General features: G+C 35.4%; 1 protein-coding gene across 1 annotated transcript in view; it reads right to left on the bottom strand.

The window, feature by feature from the left end:
* LOC127847647 (pre-mRNA-splicing factor CWC22 homolog) overlaps positions 1 to 18854 on the bottom strand; it is a 51450-nt gene that overhangs the window by 19060 nt on the left and 13536 nt on the right. Inside the window, exons 5-11 of the mRNA XM_052379688.1 lie at positions 14652 to 14810; positions 13707 to 13835; positions 12526 to 12619; positions 11318 to 11446; positions 10520 to 10655; positions 8905 to 9008; positions 7654 to 7756 (exon numbers count right to left, since the gene is read on the bottom strand). Of these exons, the coding sequence (XP_052235648.1) occupies positions 7654 to 7756; positions 8905 to 9008; positions 10520 to 10655; positions 11318 to 11446; positions 12526 to 12619; positions 13707 to 13835; positions 14652 to 14810 (854 nt within the window). The remainder of the gene's footprint in view (positions 1 to 7653; positions 7757 to 8904; positions 9009 to 10519; positions 10656 to 11317; positions 11447 to 12525; positions 12620 to 13706; positions 13836 to 14651; positions 14811 to 18854) is intronic.

Here is an 18854-nt window from a genome sequence, read left to right as displayed (position 1 = left end):
AAGGGCACATAATTCTGTCAAAATGCCAGTCAGAGTTACATTACTTTGCCTGCACAGTCCCCTTATGATAGTTAGTAAGTGTTGCAAGTATGAAAGCAATAGCTTTGATGCTTAAGGAATAAAATTGACCTAAACACAAAACTTAACCAAAATTGTCAATTTTCTAAGTATAAAAAGGGCACATAATTCTGTCAAAATGCATGCCAGAGTTATCTAACTTTGCCTGCCCAGTCCCCTCATGATAGTAAGTAAGTGTACCAAGTTTGAATGCAATAGCATTGATACTTACTGAGAAAAGTGGAACTAAACGCAAAACTTAACCAAAATTTGCAATTTTTTAAGTACAAAAAGGGCACATAATTCTGTCAAAATGCACGCCAGAGTTATCTAACTTTGCCTGCCTAGTCCCCTCATGATAGTAAGTAAGTGTACCAAGTTTGAATGCAATAGCATTGATACTTTCTGAGAAAAGTGGACCTAAACGCAAAACTTAACCGGACGCCGACGCCAACGCCAACGCCAACGCCAACGCCAACGCCAACGCCAACGCCGACGCCAAGGTGATGACAATAGCTCATAATTTTTTTTCAAAAAATAGATGAGCTAAAAATGGTCTGTGGTAAATTGATTGTTATCATTTCGAAAATAATCAAAAAGTAGCTGGATAAGACACAAGTTTAAAAAAAAATACTTTTTCAAATAAACAACTTCATTCGTATTATTGTCCATATAAACACATATTTGATAATAAATAAGAGATGTGTTTGTCAGTAACACAATGCCCACTATTGCGCAGGTTTGAAGCCATGAATTTGACCTTTGACCTTGAAGGATGACCTTGACCTTTCACCATTCAAAACGTGCAGCTCCATTAGATACACATGCATGCCAAATATCAAGTTGCTATGTTCAATATTTAAAAAGTTATTGCAAAACTTTAATGTAAGATTAAAGTTTTTTGTTGCTGTTTTTTTTACCTTTGTCCTTGAAGGATGACCTTGACCTTTCACCACTCAAAATGTGCAGCTCCATGAGATACACATGCATGCCAAATATCAAGTTGCTATGTTCAATATTTCAAAAGTTATTGCAAAACTTAAATGTAAGGTTAAAGTTTTGATGACAGAATGACGGACAGACAGGCCAAAAACAATATACCCCCGATCTATCGATCCGGGGGCATAAAAACTATATCAACTTTGAAAGAAAAAGGTTGCAACAACTCCACAATTCCTAGGTTGATGTATATCAACAAATATAAGCGTTTGGTAAAGATTTATACCATGCAAAGATATTGATCAATCAACTTACTGACATGAGATCAAATATACAAAAAAGCAATCATCCAGTGAATGAATCAAAATAATTTCAAACATAAAATAATCCATCTTAGACAATATAAACACTGCATATATCCTTTTTTTTGGTAAATAAAATTGTAGAAAAAACAACAACATTGCACCTTCATTGAAACAAATATTTTACAAATTGTTATCCTAACAAGAGATGTGTTTGCCAGAAACACAATGCCCCTATTGCGACGCTTTGAAATAAAATTTCAATATATCATTTCGCAGGTTTATAAATTATCTCCCTTTTAAAGCGTATTACTTCCCTTGGATTGTATTTCTTGACTTATGACCTTGAAGGATGACCTTGACCTTTCACCACTCAAAATGTGCAGCTTCATGAGATACACATGCATGCCAAATATCAAGTTGCTATCTTCAATATTAAAAAAAAAGTTATGACCAAACTTTAAGGAGGGGTAAAGTTTTAGGTAAGAAAAATACAATGATATTTGACCTTTGACCTTGAAGGATTATCTTTACCTTGACTTTTCACCACTAAAAATGTGCAGCTCCATGAGATACACATGCATGCCAAATATGAAGTTGCTATCTTCAATATTGCAAAAGTTATCAAAGGGGGTATACAAATGTAAATATTTAAACATATTATACTGGATTTTACAGAATTATATAAAACCCTAACAATAGAGAATCCAAAATTATTAATCCTGATCACATTCAAAACAATTCTGATACAGCAAAACTTTATGACCTCAAGTTATGACAATTATGCTTAAAAAGTTTGAAAGTTTATATCAAATTGTGCAACTAAGATATGAATATTTACTTTTTTGCAGCACTCTTCATGTTGTTGCTTGTTTTAGATTTTAAATTCATAATCTTGAATCTTGTTTTCTTCATAAATGGTTTTCCCTTTCCCTTAATCATGTGTTTTTTAGACTTAAGGATGCTTTTCACTAAATATTATCAACAAAATTATATCAGTGTAGTTTAACTAAGTTACATAGCATACCACCATCATACATAGCAAAAACTACATATGCATTGTTAAAATGTATTATCTATGATGTAAAACATTGACACTTTGAAGGGTCCCATATATATATATATATATATATATATATATTCACACATATGGCCAGTTACGGGGTCTCTGATTTAGAAATAGGTTATGGGGTTCCCACTTTAAATACATGTATCTCCATACCCTTTTTTATCCGATATAAACACGAATTAAGGTATATAGGGGTACCTACTATATTATTGTATATAAATACGTCATTTATTTAACGTCTTATACAAGGAAATATATAGCGAACTTATTTGCGAGGTATATACAATTTCAATTTCAGACGTGATTGTGGTTTTCGATTTAAGACCTTATTGTGAGATTTGATTGCATTACCTCCCCTACACCCCCCTCATAGTAATTAAAGGAGCCTAGAATGCGGGGTTGTATATAGACCCCGTTTTTTATATTGACCTCGTAAGTACAGTCTGAAAACTACCGAGACCCGCGTAACTGGCACTATATATTGGTATATATATATATATATATATATATATATATATATATATATATATATATATATATATATATATGGGGCGTGCTCTGTGAAAAGGGGGTTTAATGCATGTGCGTAAAGTGTCGTCCCAGGTTGGCCTGTGCAGGATAATCAGGGACGACACTTTCTGCTTTTATGATTTTTTTGTTTAAGGAAGTCCCTTCTAAGTAAAAATTAAGTTAAGGCGAAAAGATTCGTCCTTGATTAGCCTGTGCGGACTGCACGGGCAAAACTGGGACGACACTTTACGCACATGGGTTAAACCGCCTCAGGGCCCTCAATCTATCAAATCTGCCACCGAATTTCCGCGGCAGTCCCCCGACTGTAAAGTATATTTTTTTCCCCTAAAAACTGATTATTATTCCCCTCAGAAAATGAAAAAAAACAAAAACACTGATTTATATTTGAAAATTGACTCCAATATATCATGGTCCGTTATATTGCGTTTTCCAATATATCGCGAATCCGCTATGGCTCCTGACGAGAATAATCCCTAAATAACATGTTTTAAACTGAGAATTCGCTGAGATAAAATCAGTTTCAAGCTAGTATTTTACCCTATTTTTCACCCACTTAAATTTTTTGTTTAATCCGATATCATAATCCAGTTTTGACCAGATTGTTTGCTTTCATTGTACATCACTTTAACACCTGTGTACTGCGATAAACAATAACCCCACTTGCCAAACATCGCAGGTCATTTAGGGTGTTACCATTCTCTCTTGAATTTGCTTTGAAATGCCGAAACACACCATACATGAAGGTGTATACAATTATAACTGTAAATGTCACAAGTCAATACTGACCTATCTCAACAATCTTTGCGCGTACGATACAGTGAAAACAACTTGCTTTTAATTTAGAGGTAAAGATCCCTCAATTTGTCCAGATGCACTACTATTAAAGCCCATGCTTTCCAGGAGGAAAATGACGTCATTTTGTACATGGGTCTAATTTGTGCATGCTTTCTTGAACAATAAAACTTGGCAATCATTTTTGGACAACAAATTTAATTATACGCATTTGAAAATACTTAAATGGAATAATGTTTTGTGATAAACCAATTAATAACATATGGATATAACACATACTTAAATAAGGTAGGTAAATAGTGTGTTTTGAGATTGCCAAACTATGCTTATGCATACAAAAACATGCATGAATACCCTGACAATTTTTATCGCGCGCTGGATTTATCACGATCGCGATCTTTGGACCCCTTCAACCGTGATATATTGGAGTTGCAGTGAATACAAGTTTAAGACAAACTTTTCATGCAACTGGACACAGCACTAGCTTGTTTTAGGAACAAAAAGGACATAATGTTGGACTTTTAAATATTAGATCTACTGTTAATATAGATTGAGTAAAAGTCCACCTTTCTTTCCTATAGACAGTCACATATATAGAAATAAAAATATATGTTTATAACAGTTAAACACAGTTGCTGTTTCTTGCTACAAAAATTCCTCCATTTACAAAATAATTCCCCCTCCTAAGGGCTGCGGACCCCTTCCCCCAAAGTAGTGTGAGGGCGCTGCCCCTTTTACAGAGCATGGGTCATTTATGACAATAACAAAACAACCTATTAATACCTTGTAGATTTCCACCTACAGGGGTAACCTAATTACCTCTTGTCTGAATTTCTTGCTGTAACATCTTTTCGAAAATTATATTATTTCATGGTTCTAAACATGCCAAACCTAGCCAAATCAACACATGTAAACGTAGGAAAAAATATACAATTTTACACAGACAAAACAACATACATGTTTTTGGTGCATTTTTTTGCCCAATGAATGCACATCTTCCAAAGAATAAAAAAGCACAGTTACACAATACACCATCTTCAATTTCACAACTTGGTAAGAATTATATAACAGTTCTAACTTCTTGCTGCCAGATAATGATTCTTCCTATTTTTTTCCTCAATGTTCTCATGACAACAACCCTAATCCAGCATGACGTAGTGACATCAGTGCTGATGAAACACTGTAACAACGATCCATCTTAAACGTTTTAGAATTTATGACACATTTTTCACAATTTCACATGAATTATTTTAAAAAAAAAACACTGAGAAAATACACTATGAACATCTGACAGAGGTTATTTTCTAGAAGTTTCGCAACCAATATAAAGAGGAGCAGTCATCTAATGGAATAAATGAATATGACGATTGAAGCAGCCAAATGGATGGGTAAGCTTTTCTTTTTAAAGCTGCTTTGATTGGATATTCTAGACTTCTAGGCAGCAAAGCGTGCGAGTACATCAACTGCCTGTTTCCATCTGAAATGAGAATAGTAATTACTAAGTATATCTGCCTGAATGTGAGAAATACTTAGGGCTAAAACTGGTTAAACAAATGTATTTGGGTCAGGTCTGTGGGTTAAAATTTATACACCTATGCATTTTCTGGTCAGATTTGGTAAGGATTTAAATAAGATTATACAAAAATAAAATATCATTTCATCACTTGTTCTTTTCTTAGATCATTACATTTTGGATTTTTTGAAGAGTAAGAAACATACTTTATCAATATATTACAAAAAGTAGTACAATAAATCAAATAAACACAAACAATCAAAAGTATGTAACTATTTACAAGTACCAATTTGCTGAAAAAAAGTGTAATTAAATCACACAAAGGTCATTCATTAGACATTATTTACTGGCTCAACAATAAAAAGCAAAACATTTTTTTTACCAAATATTACAGATTCTTTTACTTTAATTTAAGACATAATATATCCCAAAATAAAGCCTGTAACTTTCCATTTGATAACTAGCAAGCCATCATGGTGTCATAGGAATTTTTTTTGGCCCATATCCTTGGGCCCTTTTTTGGACCTACAAATCTCTTATTTAGGGAACCTGTTAGAGCCATATTAATTATGAATGATATAATCATTTCCATGTTATTTTTTACCTCACTACTTTGTTGATCAACATGATGTATGCCTAAAGTCTTCATGGTTAAGTTACAAAACTAGTTATAGTAAAAATTTCTGGAATAGTACCATGACAATTTGATTAAAAAGTCTGGGCAAGTAACTGAAGTCTCTCATTTAACAGCAGTTAGCACCAAATTCTTAAATTTTGTAAATATATACATGTAAAGTGAAAACATCATAATTAGTTGGAAATTTGATAAAATCAAGTTGAAGACAAAAAATCGTTCATAAATTATTTCCTCTCAAGAATCTTGGAACAGTAAAGTTAAATGTTTAGTTCTATATTACCAATTACCAACATTTCCAATTAATTAAACAAAAACATTGAACAAACCACATGCCTGCTATGATATCTTCCTGCAGTGATTACAAACGGCATCTAGTAGTCATGACAACAGTTGCTGGGCAACAAAGACTGTAGGTAGCAGCAGAAGACTGGGTCCAGGATCCATTGATGATCGCAACTCGATTCTTGCTTAGCTCACCTAAATGTGAGCTCAGAACCTTGAAGATCTTGCTGTTCTTTTAGCCTGACTGAATCAGTGACTGTGAGCTGTGAGGTCTCAACCTTGCCTTGCCAGTAGCGAATGACTGCCGATTGCGTGTAGTTTCATAGCTGGAGCTTATTACACCGTATTCAGCACATCAAAACATCTAATGAAGTGATTCTTGGTTGACTTGGTCTTGAAGACATTTCAGGTATCATGTGAATGTTGACTTGGTCTTGAAGACATTTCAGGTATCATGTGAATACCTGGTATATTCCTGTTTGACATCCTTGTTAACAACATGGTCTAACACACTGCTGATAAACCTAACTGCACATGACACCATTCGCAATAGCAATAGATATTTCAGAAGTAGTACACAGTTATCTGACCTCAATAACTGATATTCTTTACACATGTACTTTGTAAACTAATTCACTGAAGTGCTTGTTTCAAACACAAATCATATAACTCATTCTATTTAAATCCAGAATCATATTTTTTTCAGCACATTTACCACACACAAATTGCATGAATATCGCTATGAAACAGACTTGTACAAAGCTTTCATATCTTCAATTCTTGCACTCACATATATAACCTTTAAACACACTTCACAACACATTTAATTCCATATTACACATCACAATCTGTAGTTTTCACAAACCAATAAAATTCTGCAATGTATGCCCTCCTTTCTGCAGACGCACACACATGGCATATTACACTTCATAATGCAGTTGCTGAATTCCAGAATAGCCAGGAGTGCATCCAAAGTTATCAGCAGAGAAGATGCATTTCTGTAGATGATTATTCTATCAGAAGTGACCAATGGTTAAGCGGCTATTTTATCATTCACAGTCAAATCCGATTTGGATGTGACTTGTGTAGTTGATTTTTCATGCCAATCATTATGGCACGACGACCACAATTTTTGCTTGTGACAAACATAAAATGTACCTAACAACAGAATATTTCTGATTCAAAGAATATCATTTTGCAAATAATATGAAAAATAATAAAAATGCAAGTTTTAGCACATACTTGGAAAAACTTGAAAAGTCTATATTAAAACGCCTGAGATTCTAAAATATACAACTGTAAGGTTAATTAATAATATAAACTAATATGACTAAAAGCATAAAGGTGCAATACCTGATAGCTGTTTCGAAAAAGAATTTGAATCCTACACTATTAAAGATGTTTAACAACAAATAACCATACAGAATAAAAAATGTCCTAAAAAAATGAAGAAAATAAGAAATATAATCCTAGGACACTGTGGAGTGTAACCTCAAAATATGGCAGTGTAACCCATAAGAAGCAGCCCTACTGAGGATATCCTCAGGGTTCACAGCGTCCTCAAGGGTGAGCAGGTGGGTGAACTGGTCCTCCTCCTCCACGAGATCCAGGTCCTCTACGATGGCCGGGAAATCCTGGTAAGTACAGGGGACCATAGTGAGTAACAAGCACATCATTATGATATAGGATGTCAATTGGAAATATGGGCAACCATAGTGAGTAACAAGCAAACCATTATGATATAGGATGTCAATTGGAAATATGGGCAACCATAGTGAGTAACAAGCACATCATTATGATATTGGATGTCAATTGGAAATATGGGCAACCATAGTGAGTAACAAGCAAACCATTATGACATATGATGCCAATGTAAATTATGGGGAACCATAGAGAGAAACAAGCATCATAGAGTAACAAGAAAATCAAGGGAAATATGGGGAGTAATGAGCACAACATTATGATATGGGATGTCAATGGGCAGGGGTGTCAATTGGCCAAAATCTAAAATCCTGAAAATAGGCCTATCGTTTTGGGGCCAGAGCAAAAAAGGGTTCATAATTCATGTAACTTTGTTTACTATTGTATATAACTTATGTAACTTTGTTTACTAGTGTATATAACTGTGTAAACAGTATGTCAAAGTAAAATAATTTGTGTTTAAGATGACATTTTGTGACAATAATCTTACAATTCCAGAAAAAAATCCTCTGATTTATATCAATATCAAAATCGGTCCTTAAGGGCCAAAATCCTGATTTCCTGATTTCAGGCATAATCCTGAACTATAACGCCTCTGTATGGGAAATATGGGGAACCATAGTAAGTTACAAGCACATCATTATGACAGGATGTCAATGGGAAATCATAGCAAATAACTAGCACATCATTATGACATAGGATGTCGATGGGAAATCATAGTAAATAACTAGCACAATATTATGATATGGGATGTCAATGGGAAATATGGGATACCATAGAAAGTATCAAGAAAACCATTATGACATAGGATGTCAAATTGTCAATCGGAAATACGATCGTATACAACCTGTCATTTAATTACATGTACATATTATCATGTTTACCCGCTAAAAGTGTATTTGCACACTATTATAAAGAAAAACGGCAAACTGTTGGCTGTTTGATACAAAGTCTCTATACATGTAGGAAACAGAATTTAATGCATGTGCAAAAAGTATCACACATGTGCATTGATGACTGTTACCCGAGAGCAAGGCACGTATGTACCATGACGTACTCCATTGCCTACTATCATTGTTACCTTGAAGTTGTCCTTGCGCACTGCGAACATGACCTCCACCATGTACTGAACTCTCAGCTCGATCTGTCCCTCGTGTAGAACGGTCCGCAGACGCTCAAAGATGGCTGGAAACCAAAATGAGTATTGGCATTATATGGCTGTTGTTTTAGCTCATGAAGTCTTTAAGCAAAAAGGGACATCCTGTTTAATGGCTGTTTGCAGATGAAAGGTTTTTAAATGCTTAATCACAAAGACAATTATTTGTTTCACAAGTTAAATAAATAAAACTGATATGATACATTTAAATGGGAACATGTGGTTATTTTTTTTAACCAGTAATTGGATTTTAAATGCGCAAATCTGAAATGACAAAATCCCTCATAAACAAGAAATGTGAATAGTAGATCATGCAAATCAATTTCATAAATGGATAAAGCAACAAAGTATTTAGTTCCAATGACATTAATCTCGTTTTTAACTGCCAGAAAGTTACAAATACTTTCATTCTATAATTGACCTCAGAACTATACACCAACAGGAATTAGTGAAAAACAATTTACAGTTTGAGCATATATTACACATTAAAATTCAATACAAATAACAATTGGAGAGCTGAATGTAAACACTTTTCAAAAGTACGCAACAGTTTCTTGTTTATGTTCACTTTACTTACATAACAGCTGCAGACAATGATAATTTAAGGTATATAGCAAAGGCATAAAATGGGAGTTCTCAAATTAATTATTTCTACACTGCGCAGTAAAGAAAACACATACATGTAAAGAAATAAATACAACATATAAACATCAAAACAACTAAAATTATGCTTTCTTCTAATACTTACCAGATGTGCTATCAAATAAGCCAGCATACAGATACATGTACTTATCGCATGACCTCTAAGTTGACCTTGTATTTAATGTCCATTTTGATGACCAAGGTCAAACAGAGGTCAATGAAGCGTATACGATTTGCTGACCTTTGCTGAAGAAGCTTTCCTGAGCAAAATATCTGCCCAAGAACTTGAATCAATACTGTGATGATCTTGTATCAACCTGAAAGGTACTTCACTTGATTCAACCTGTTGAACCTTGTATCGACCGAACAATGATGTGCGTTGGCAAAGTGTGACACTTGTATCGACATTCCAACGAACTAGTATCAATCAAGTGACACACTTTTACCGAAGTGCTGACCTTTGACCTCTTAGCCGGTAGAAGCACAAGGACCCAATAAGGTCCCTGTGATCACATGTGTTGGGCGAATAATCTGGTTGCCTACACTGGTGTAGAACTCGAAAGCTTATTCCAAGGTAACACAACACATTAGCAAAGATTTACTTTTCTGCCAGGTGAAGAAACTTCCACATCTTTTGAAGATCCGATCACTCGTTGCCAGTGGCCAGCTAGGTTTCACTTTCCCGTCGTTAGCATCATCACCACTGAAGCTAACTGAAGAGACCAGCGCATTAAATACGCAAGATGACGATCTTCTATTTAGAGGACACTCTGCAGACGATGAAATACTCACTGGACACAAGGACAACGAATCAGCCGAACTCAGCGCTACCTTGACTACCGTCAAGATAACTGAGCCCAGCCAATTCAAAAGGACCAGGGAGCCTGTAGACTTATACCATTAATTCCACGGGGCGAAACTTCCGTGAGTTTCTGTCCACACTCTTTGAGGAATCCAATGGCGACCTCCACGGAGTCGTCTGTTGGGGTCTCCAGTAAGAGGGTCAGTATCTCCAGGGAGAGGACTTCATGGGCCTGTAGAGAGGGACAGAAAATGGGGTTTAATGCATGTTTGTAAAGTGTTGTCTCAGATAAGACTTCATGGGCCTGTAGAGAGGGGAGAAAATGGGGTTTATAGCATGTTTGTAAAGTGTTGTCCCAGATTAGACTTCATGGGTCTGTAGAGAAGGGCAGAAAATGGGGTTAAATGCATGTTTGTAACGTGTTGTCCCAGATTAGCCTGTGCAGTTCAAACAGGCTATTCAGCTATGACACTTTCCACCTAAACTGGATTTTTACTAAGAAAGACTTCTTTTAATCAAAGAATTCCAGAACAGCGGAAAGTGCTGACCCTTGCTGACTGCACAGGCTTATCATTGGGAGGACACTTTACAAACATGCATTTATACCAGTTTGGTAATAAACATCAATGAACAAATTCCATAAAAGGGGTTAGTATCTTACCTGATAAGCCTGTGCACTACTTGGACCTTGTTATGTTTATCGCAATACAGTACTAAATGAGCTTTCTTTAAGTGTTGTCCCAGTTCAGCCTGCGCACAGGGTTGGAAATGAAGCCTTTAAAACTTGAATCTAGTAAGAAAGGTCTTTAATTAAATGTAACTTTTTGAGGGACTTCAAATACGTCAAAATAAGTATCTAAGTAGTAATGGGTTTAAACACTATAAACACTGTACCACTTGCTGGTTGACGAGGTGGGCAATGAAGCGTGTCGCGGAGAGGCAGATGCTCTTGTCGTTACGTTTGTAGCCGCGCCGGAACTGAATGATCAGACGCTTGAGCACCAGCTCTCCGTTCTGAGGGAACTGTATACAAGAGGGAATGTTTAGGTACATGTATAAGAACATCTTCAAAATATTTTGTAACCTTGGAATCTTTCATGGGGAAGATTTTAACAATAATCATGTGGCATAATTTTCTGGTTCATCTAACTGTAGAAAATTTACAAGAAAAATGAATTATCAGGTATACGAACAATGTCAACATGTTGAGTCACTTAGTTATAACAAGGGCATATCTTTCTCTGCATTCTTTTGTAATAATAATGTGGAGTCATTTGAAATACATTGAGGAAAAATAATTGGGCACACCCTTGAATCAGTCTCTGTAAAACAAGGTGAAAACGCCAGCTTTATGTAAAGACCAGAGATCATTACAGGTATTTCAAGTTGTAGAATCTAAGAAGTATGTTACTTACTTCAACCTTGAAGTCAATCCAACCCGATTGTATGGAATTCCATTTTTGTAAATGGAAACAAACAATAAACAATATGTGCACTTATAATCTATTATTCTTTTCCAAAAATACATTTAATACAGCAATTTTCTTCCCCAATTAGGAAAAGTACTTGTACCATATCAATGAGGAAACATTAGCGCGAAAAACCCTGAAATTGGGAAAATTCACGCAGTGAAATCTTCTAATTGGGAATTATAGGTTTTTTTTAAATTGCTTTGTATCAAAAGCAAAAATCAACTCAAATATTGATTTACATTCATTTTGGCTTAAAATGTTCAGTGTAAGACTGTAAGTGCTCACTTCATTTGTTAACTTGCAGATAATGCACTTTTAGGACAAAATTGACAGAATTTGCCTTCCTTTTGGGAAATTTTCAGACAGCAATTGGGAATTTTGTAGTTTTTCTTCAATTGGGAAAGTACCCTGTACAGGTACTCTATAAAGAAGAGGATAAATCGCTGTAATACCTCCTCACACTGAGCAAGAATTTGAATATTTGTCCAGGTAAAATTGAGAACACTTTTATTCACATTTTTAAAGTATTTGTTTGCAAAACACAACACTTATTTCCCAATCCAATGGACCCAGCCCCATTTCCAAAGTGGTGGTGGTGGAAAAAACACTGGTTACTGTTTGTCCAGTTACCTTGGTGTTGACGATGGCTACCAGTGCAGCATAGACGTGGGTGAACGTGGGAGATGCAGCCTGGGCCTGTATGATGGACCGGGCCATCAACCCCCTGTAAAACAGTGGTATAAAATGTGACTCATTGGATATACCGGGAAAATGGGGCTTAATGCATGTGCATAAATGCATTTTCCACCCAAAATGGAATTGGGTAAGAAGATACTTTTTTAACCATTTTTTTTTCAATAAAAGAGCAGAGTGTCATCCCTGATTAGCCTGTGCAGACTGCACGACTCATATATTATATGTGGCTGGATTTATCAGTACATGTTTACAGTCTAATCACAGCAGACAGATAACCAGCAGTGCTCCAGCTAGGCCTAAATCGAAGGGCGCCGCGCCCTGCCCTCCCGAACCTCCGCCCTGCCCCCCCCCCCCCCGAACCTCCGCCCTGCCCCCCCCCCTCAAATAAAAACAAAAAAAAACAACATTTTTTTTTTTTTTTTTTTTTTTTTTTTTTTTACATATGATAATTCATAAATCTCTTGTTACATTGTAATTAGTTTAAGCCTCATTGTAGACATTATATTTGAATGGTTTAATAATAATGGGAATAATACAATTATTTATAACATATAAATTAACATGCAATAGAAAGCATTCCAGAAACACCCGCGCGCTCAAACGTGCCCTTTTCACAAAATACTGCGCGTCGAAAGTGCCCTTTTCACAAAATACTGCGCGTCGAAAGTGCCCTTTTGACAAAAAAGCCACCCTGCCCTTTTCAAATTCTAGCTGGAGCACTGTAACCAGCCTACCCTTCTCTTAAGAAAGCTTAGGCAATATATGTACAATCCTAGATATCACTCAGTGCTACATATAACAGCAGTAGCAATTGTACACAAGTGTCCAGGCCAGGCATCAAACAATCTTGGATTTTAAGTCGATTGCCATCCTGAAACATCTTACCAAATTTATATCAGTAGGGTTTAATAAGTCATCTTTTTATTAGCTGTCTGATTTCAGCTGGTTTAAATATACATTTTTAGATTACAATTTATAAAGGGTTAAGTTATTGTTTTTTGTTTCTTTTTTAAGGTGTTGGCCTTAATTCATGGTTGACAACTTTAAATATAACTAAAATCAACTACAATCAATATCTTTAGAGTGCAAAAAACAAGTTATAAAAAAGTTCCTACTTTCCCCTGACAATATTTTCCTGAAAGATCTCTCGCACGATATTCTCGATGTTTCCCACGTTCACTTTGTTCACGAGACCGTTGATAGACTTCTTGAGAGCCTCCCAGGATATCCGCTGAAACTCCACACTGAAATGAACGAAAAGATAGTATGATTCCCATTACTGAGGATCTTGTATTCAATGATCAGTCAAATGATGGTGTCCTGCCGGCATAGTGTTTTACAAAAAATACAAGTCATTTGGAGTTTAACTTGTACGGAACAAACAAATGTAAGGTAAGGCTAATCGCTAAACACCTCTCTGCATAATTCAATAGATGCCTGCAACGTATACCAACACATGATGGACTATGCAAGACACTTTATCTGACATATTTCTGCAAACAATTTGTTCAGTCACACAAACCTTTTTTTAAATACAAGATTTATATAAAAATATTTTTTTTTTTGTCAAATCTAAGGTCTTCACAGTATGTCAATGGGCCTTGTGCATCAATAAATAGATAAAAAGATAACACGTTATACCTTAAATTTTAATTAATTTGTAATATTCGCAAATACTCCCCACTGATTGACTGAAACAAATACAAAACATCGTATTCAAATTTGTAAGGAATTTTTTGGTAAATTATTAAGGACTTAAATTAAGCCTGTGATATAAGCCTGGGAGTTACCTACCTTGACTTGACAGTGATATTAGCCATGGAGTTACCTACCTTGACTTGTCATTGATATTAGCCTGGGAGTTACCTACCTTGATTGGTCTGTGATATTAGCCTGAAAGTTACATATATTGACTTGTCAGTGATATTAGCCTGGGAGTAACCTACCATGACTTGTCTGTGATATTAGCCTGGGAGTTACATATCTTGACCCGTCAGTGATATTAGCCTTGGAGTTTCCTACCTTGACTTGTTTGGGATCTGAGCTTGGGAGTTACCTACCTTGACTTGTCAGTAATATTAGCCTGCATGGCTCTCAGCCTGGCCGGTGGGATGTAGGCCCCGCCTGTGCGCCCAGTCAGGGCTTCGATGCCCGCATCAGTAGGCTTGGGCTTCTTGGGTACTGGAGACCTTGACACTTCGGGCTCTGGGTCAGCTTTCCTAATAAACAAATGTTTAAATGATTTGGAGAATCAGTGTCTATTCTAGGACGAGGGATGGCGGCGGATTCACCCACTTTTATTGAAGATCACCCCCATATTTTTCATGGGAGGGGGGATGTTTTACATACTCAAAGAAGAAAAAATGTCATCAATTTTTTGTATACATCAGAATTATAAGAACATTTCCCCAATCTCTTTTGAATCCCAGACTAGACACTGGAGGATTGTATTTCCATTTATTGTTTTCATTAAATCTTGTGAAATTAATCTAGTTTTTGTGATCAAGAGTTTTTTTTTCATCTTAAGAATCATCAGCATTCCTCTAAATTTGAAATTTTAGCTTACCCGTACTAAGGATTTTTCATTCCCTACTGTTAAAATCTTACCCTAAATGCCAAAAATAGGAGGGCCCTTATGCTTATTTTCAGCTCTGCCAGCTTGATTATGCAATCAAACAGAACCACCTGATCAATGTCATGTTTAAATGCTGATTCACTTATTGATTAGGCTATCCAGTTATTGATTCAGGATCAAAGGGGCCTTTTCACGCTTTGGTAAATTGACAAAATTAAAAAAAATGTTTCAGAATCGCAAATTTTTCTTGAAGTTATGATATTTGTGAGAAAACAGTAATACTGAACATTTTACCATGGTCTAAAATATCCATTATGTGCATCTTTTGACGATTTAAAAACCTGAAAATTATAAAGCGTTGCAATGCGAACGATTGAATAATTTGGATAATTCTGTTGTGGTCGTTGTATTTTTTATACTACAAGGATTGCATATATGAGGTAAAAAATACATAAAAAATGGTATAAGAGCGGATGGTCTAATCGATAAAGCGGTAGACTTTTGCTCCATGGCTCCAGGGGTCAGTGGTTCGAGCCCTGTTGAGAGATACTTTTTTTTTTTTTAACTGTATTCTTGGTTTTTTTCCCCCGGAGATTTTTCAATATAAAGCATTTAATGACAAACTTCAAAACATGCCAAAGTCTGTGAAAAGGCCTCTTTAAGGAGATATCATATCATTTGAGTTTTCACTTTCATAACTTTGTTTCAAGCTCCTGCTCACTACATCAGAGTTTTTTTCTTCACCATGTTGGGCATGGGGCCGGGTCCCTTTCGATTGGGAAATATTGTGTCTTTTTTTAATAAAATTGGGTAATTAATATAGTTGATTTTATGCTTACAAATACTTTAAAATTGATAATAAAGGTGATTTCAATATTATATTTGGAGATAATTGACATGTTCAGAAAAAATAAAAAAAATTTTTTAAAAACTTTCAATTCAAAATTTTCAGGTCTATTTGTGAAATTATTTTTTTTTCCAATCGGGAATGGGTTCTCCTACCAGACCCAAATTTGAACGAAACAAGAAACCGTCGGAGACGGGTGATGCTCTCGAAAGTTTTTTTGGTCACAATATTGCACTATATATTCAGATAAACGGAAACATCTTGAGGGCACAGTAGTTGGCGGGGACAAGAATTTTTTATATAAAATTTCAAAGGGCCATAACTCTGTGAAAAATCATCCGACCAGAACTCGCTGATAATATGCACATCTCCTCTTGGTAGTGAAGCTTTCCATAAAGTTTCATAGAATTCCGGTCATTAGTTGCTGAGAAATATCCCGGACAAGAATTGCACTATATGTACAGTTAATGGAAAATTTCAAAGGGCCATAACTCTGTGAAAAATCATCTGACAACAACCCGTTGATAATATGCACATCTCCTCTTGGTAGTGAAGCTTCCCATAAAGTTTCATTGAATTCCTGTCATTAGTTGCTGAGAAATTATAGCCCAGACAATAATTGCACTATATGTACACTTAAAGGAAATTTTTTAAAGAGCCATAACTCTGTGAAAAATCATCCGACCAGAACCCGCTGATAATATGCACATCTCCTCTTGATAGTGAAGCTTCCCATAAAGTTTCATTGAATTCCGGTCATTAGTTGCTGAGAAATAGCCCGGACAAAAATTGTGCACAGACACACGGACGGACAGACTAAGCGGCGACTATATGTTCCCCCCAAACTTTTTTTGGGGGAGCATAATAAAAACACTGTTTATCTATTTCAAAATACTGGAATGATTTACTATACACACCACCCAAGAAACATAACTGCAAAATGTAATCAAAATTGTCTTCTGTTCTTGGTTAAAGAGATTTCCTTTTAAAGATATTGTTGACAAACATCAAAGACAGGCAAAAAAAGACGGCCCATAACCAGAAAAGTTCAACCATCAGCCTTCATACTCCAACGATGAATGTCAGCTATTTTTTTCCTTCTTTATAAAGTACATCAAGACAGCACCTTCCCCTTAGGAAATAACTACAAATTTCCAAACTGCTGGCATAAAAATTCCCAAAGTGAAGGTTTCTCAACATTTCTTTTTATTTTATAAATAAAATGCAACATTTAGTTAGTTTCCCTATGCACCTCTATGGCTTGATTCTAAGTAAAAATAATATAGACAACTTTACAACATTTAGTTATCTATTTTAAAGCATTTGGGAGCAAAAAATCAAATACACAGATTTCCCAAAATGAAGACTTCAATATGCTAATTTTTCCAATATCTGGGTTTTTCGCGCACAATTTAGCTAACAGGCTTGTAGCAGTACTTTTCCCAATCGGGCAAAAAAATCGCTGGATTTTTTAATTATTTTTGTACATTGCTGCATGAAGTTGAACTCATGCATGAATTACTCAACTTATCAAGCCCACACAATCTGATATGTTTATGTCCCCCAGTGACAGTCTATACTGGGACATATAATTTTTGCCATGTCTGTTTGTTTGTTGGTTTGTTTGCGTCAAACTTTAACATTGGCAATAACTTTTGCAATATTGAAGATAGCAACTTGATATTCAGCATGCATGTGTATCTAATGAAGCTGCACATTTTGAGTGGTGAAATGTCAAGGACAGCCTTCAAAGTCCAAGGTCAAATATATGGGGGGGGGGAGACATAGTGTTTCACAAACACATCTTGTTATAAGTAGGAAATCAAACAAATCTTGCTGATGTATCAAAGGCAGTTAGACTTCTGTCCAGTATTATAGTATTACAATAGTTTGTCCAATATTATAGTATCACAGTTGTTTGTCCAGTACTCTAGTATCACAGTAGTTTGTCTAATATTCTAGTATCACAGTTGTTTGTCCAATATTCTAGTATCACAGTTGTTTGTCCAGTATTCTAGTCTCACAGTAGTTTGTCCAATATAATAGTATCACAGTAGTTTGTCCAATATTCTCGCATCACAGTAGTTTGTCCAATATTCTAGTTTCACAGTTGTTTGTCCAATATTATAGTATCACAGTTGTTTGTCCAATATTATAGTATCACAGTAGTTTGTCCAGTATTCTAGAATCACAGTAGTTTGTCCAGTATTCTAGTATCACAGTAGTTTGTCCAATATTCTAGTATCACAGTAGTTTGTCCAGTATTCTAGTATCACAGTAGTTTGTCCAGTATTCTAGTATCACAGTAGTTTGTCCAATATTATAGTATCACAGTAGTTTGTCCAATATTCTAGTATCACAATAGTTTGTCTAGTACTCTAGTATCACAGTAGTTTGTCCAATATTCTAGTATCACAGTAGTTTGTCCAGTATTCTAGTATCACAGTAGAGTGATTAATTTTGTTCATTTGGGATCAGTACTGGTACCTCGCAAATGGGGAAAAATAAATATGAACAAATGATGTGTTTGTGAAACACTATGTCCCCATATATATGACCTTCAGGGGGTTTTCTGCCTATTTTGGGAAAAGGAGTCTGACCAAATTGGGGAATTTTTATCGACAAAATAGTCCATTTTGGGAATTTTTGCTTCGATGAAACGGCTCATTTTGGGAAAACATTATGGATTTATCATGCTTAAATAAATCAGTGGTTTAACAAATAAATTTGTTTTTATTTGTTATTTTGTCTTCTTTATATAAACACATGCAATATTGGGCATGTTCAACGTTTATTCAAGTACTGCAATTTTGTTTTTCGGTTACAGTTACACTCTAAGAT

Source organism: Dreissena polymorpha, chromosome 10 (genome assembly GCF_020536995.1).
Source record: "Dreissena polymorpha isolate Duluth1 chromosome 10, UMN_Dpol_1.0, whole genome shotgun sequence".
NCBI lineage: Eukaryota > Metazoa > Mollusca > Bivalvia > Myida > Dreissenidae > Dreissena > Dreissena polymorpha.
This window is presented reverse-complemented; position numbering and strand designations above follow the sequence as displayed.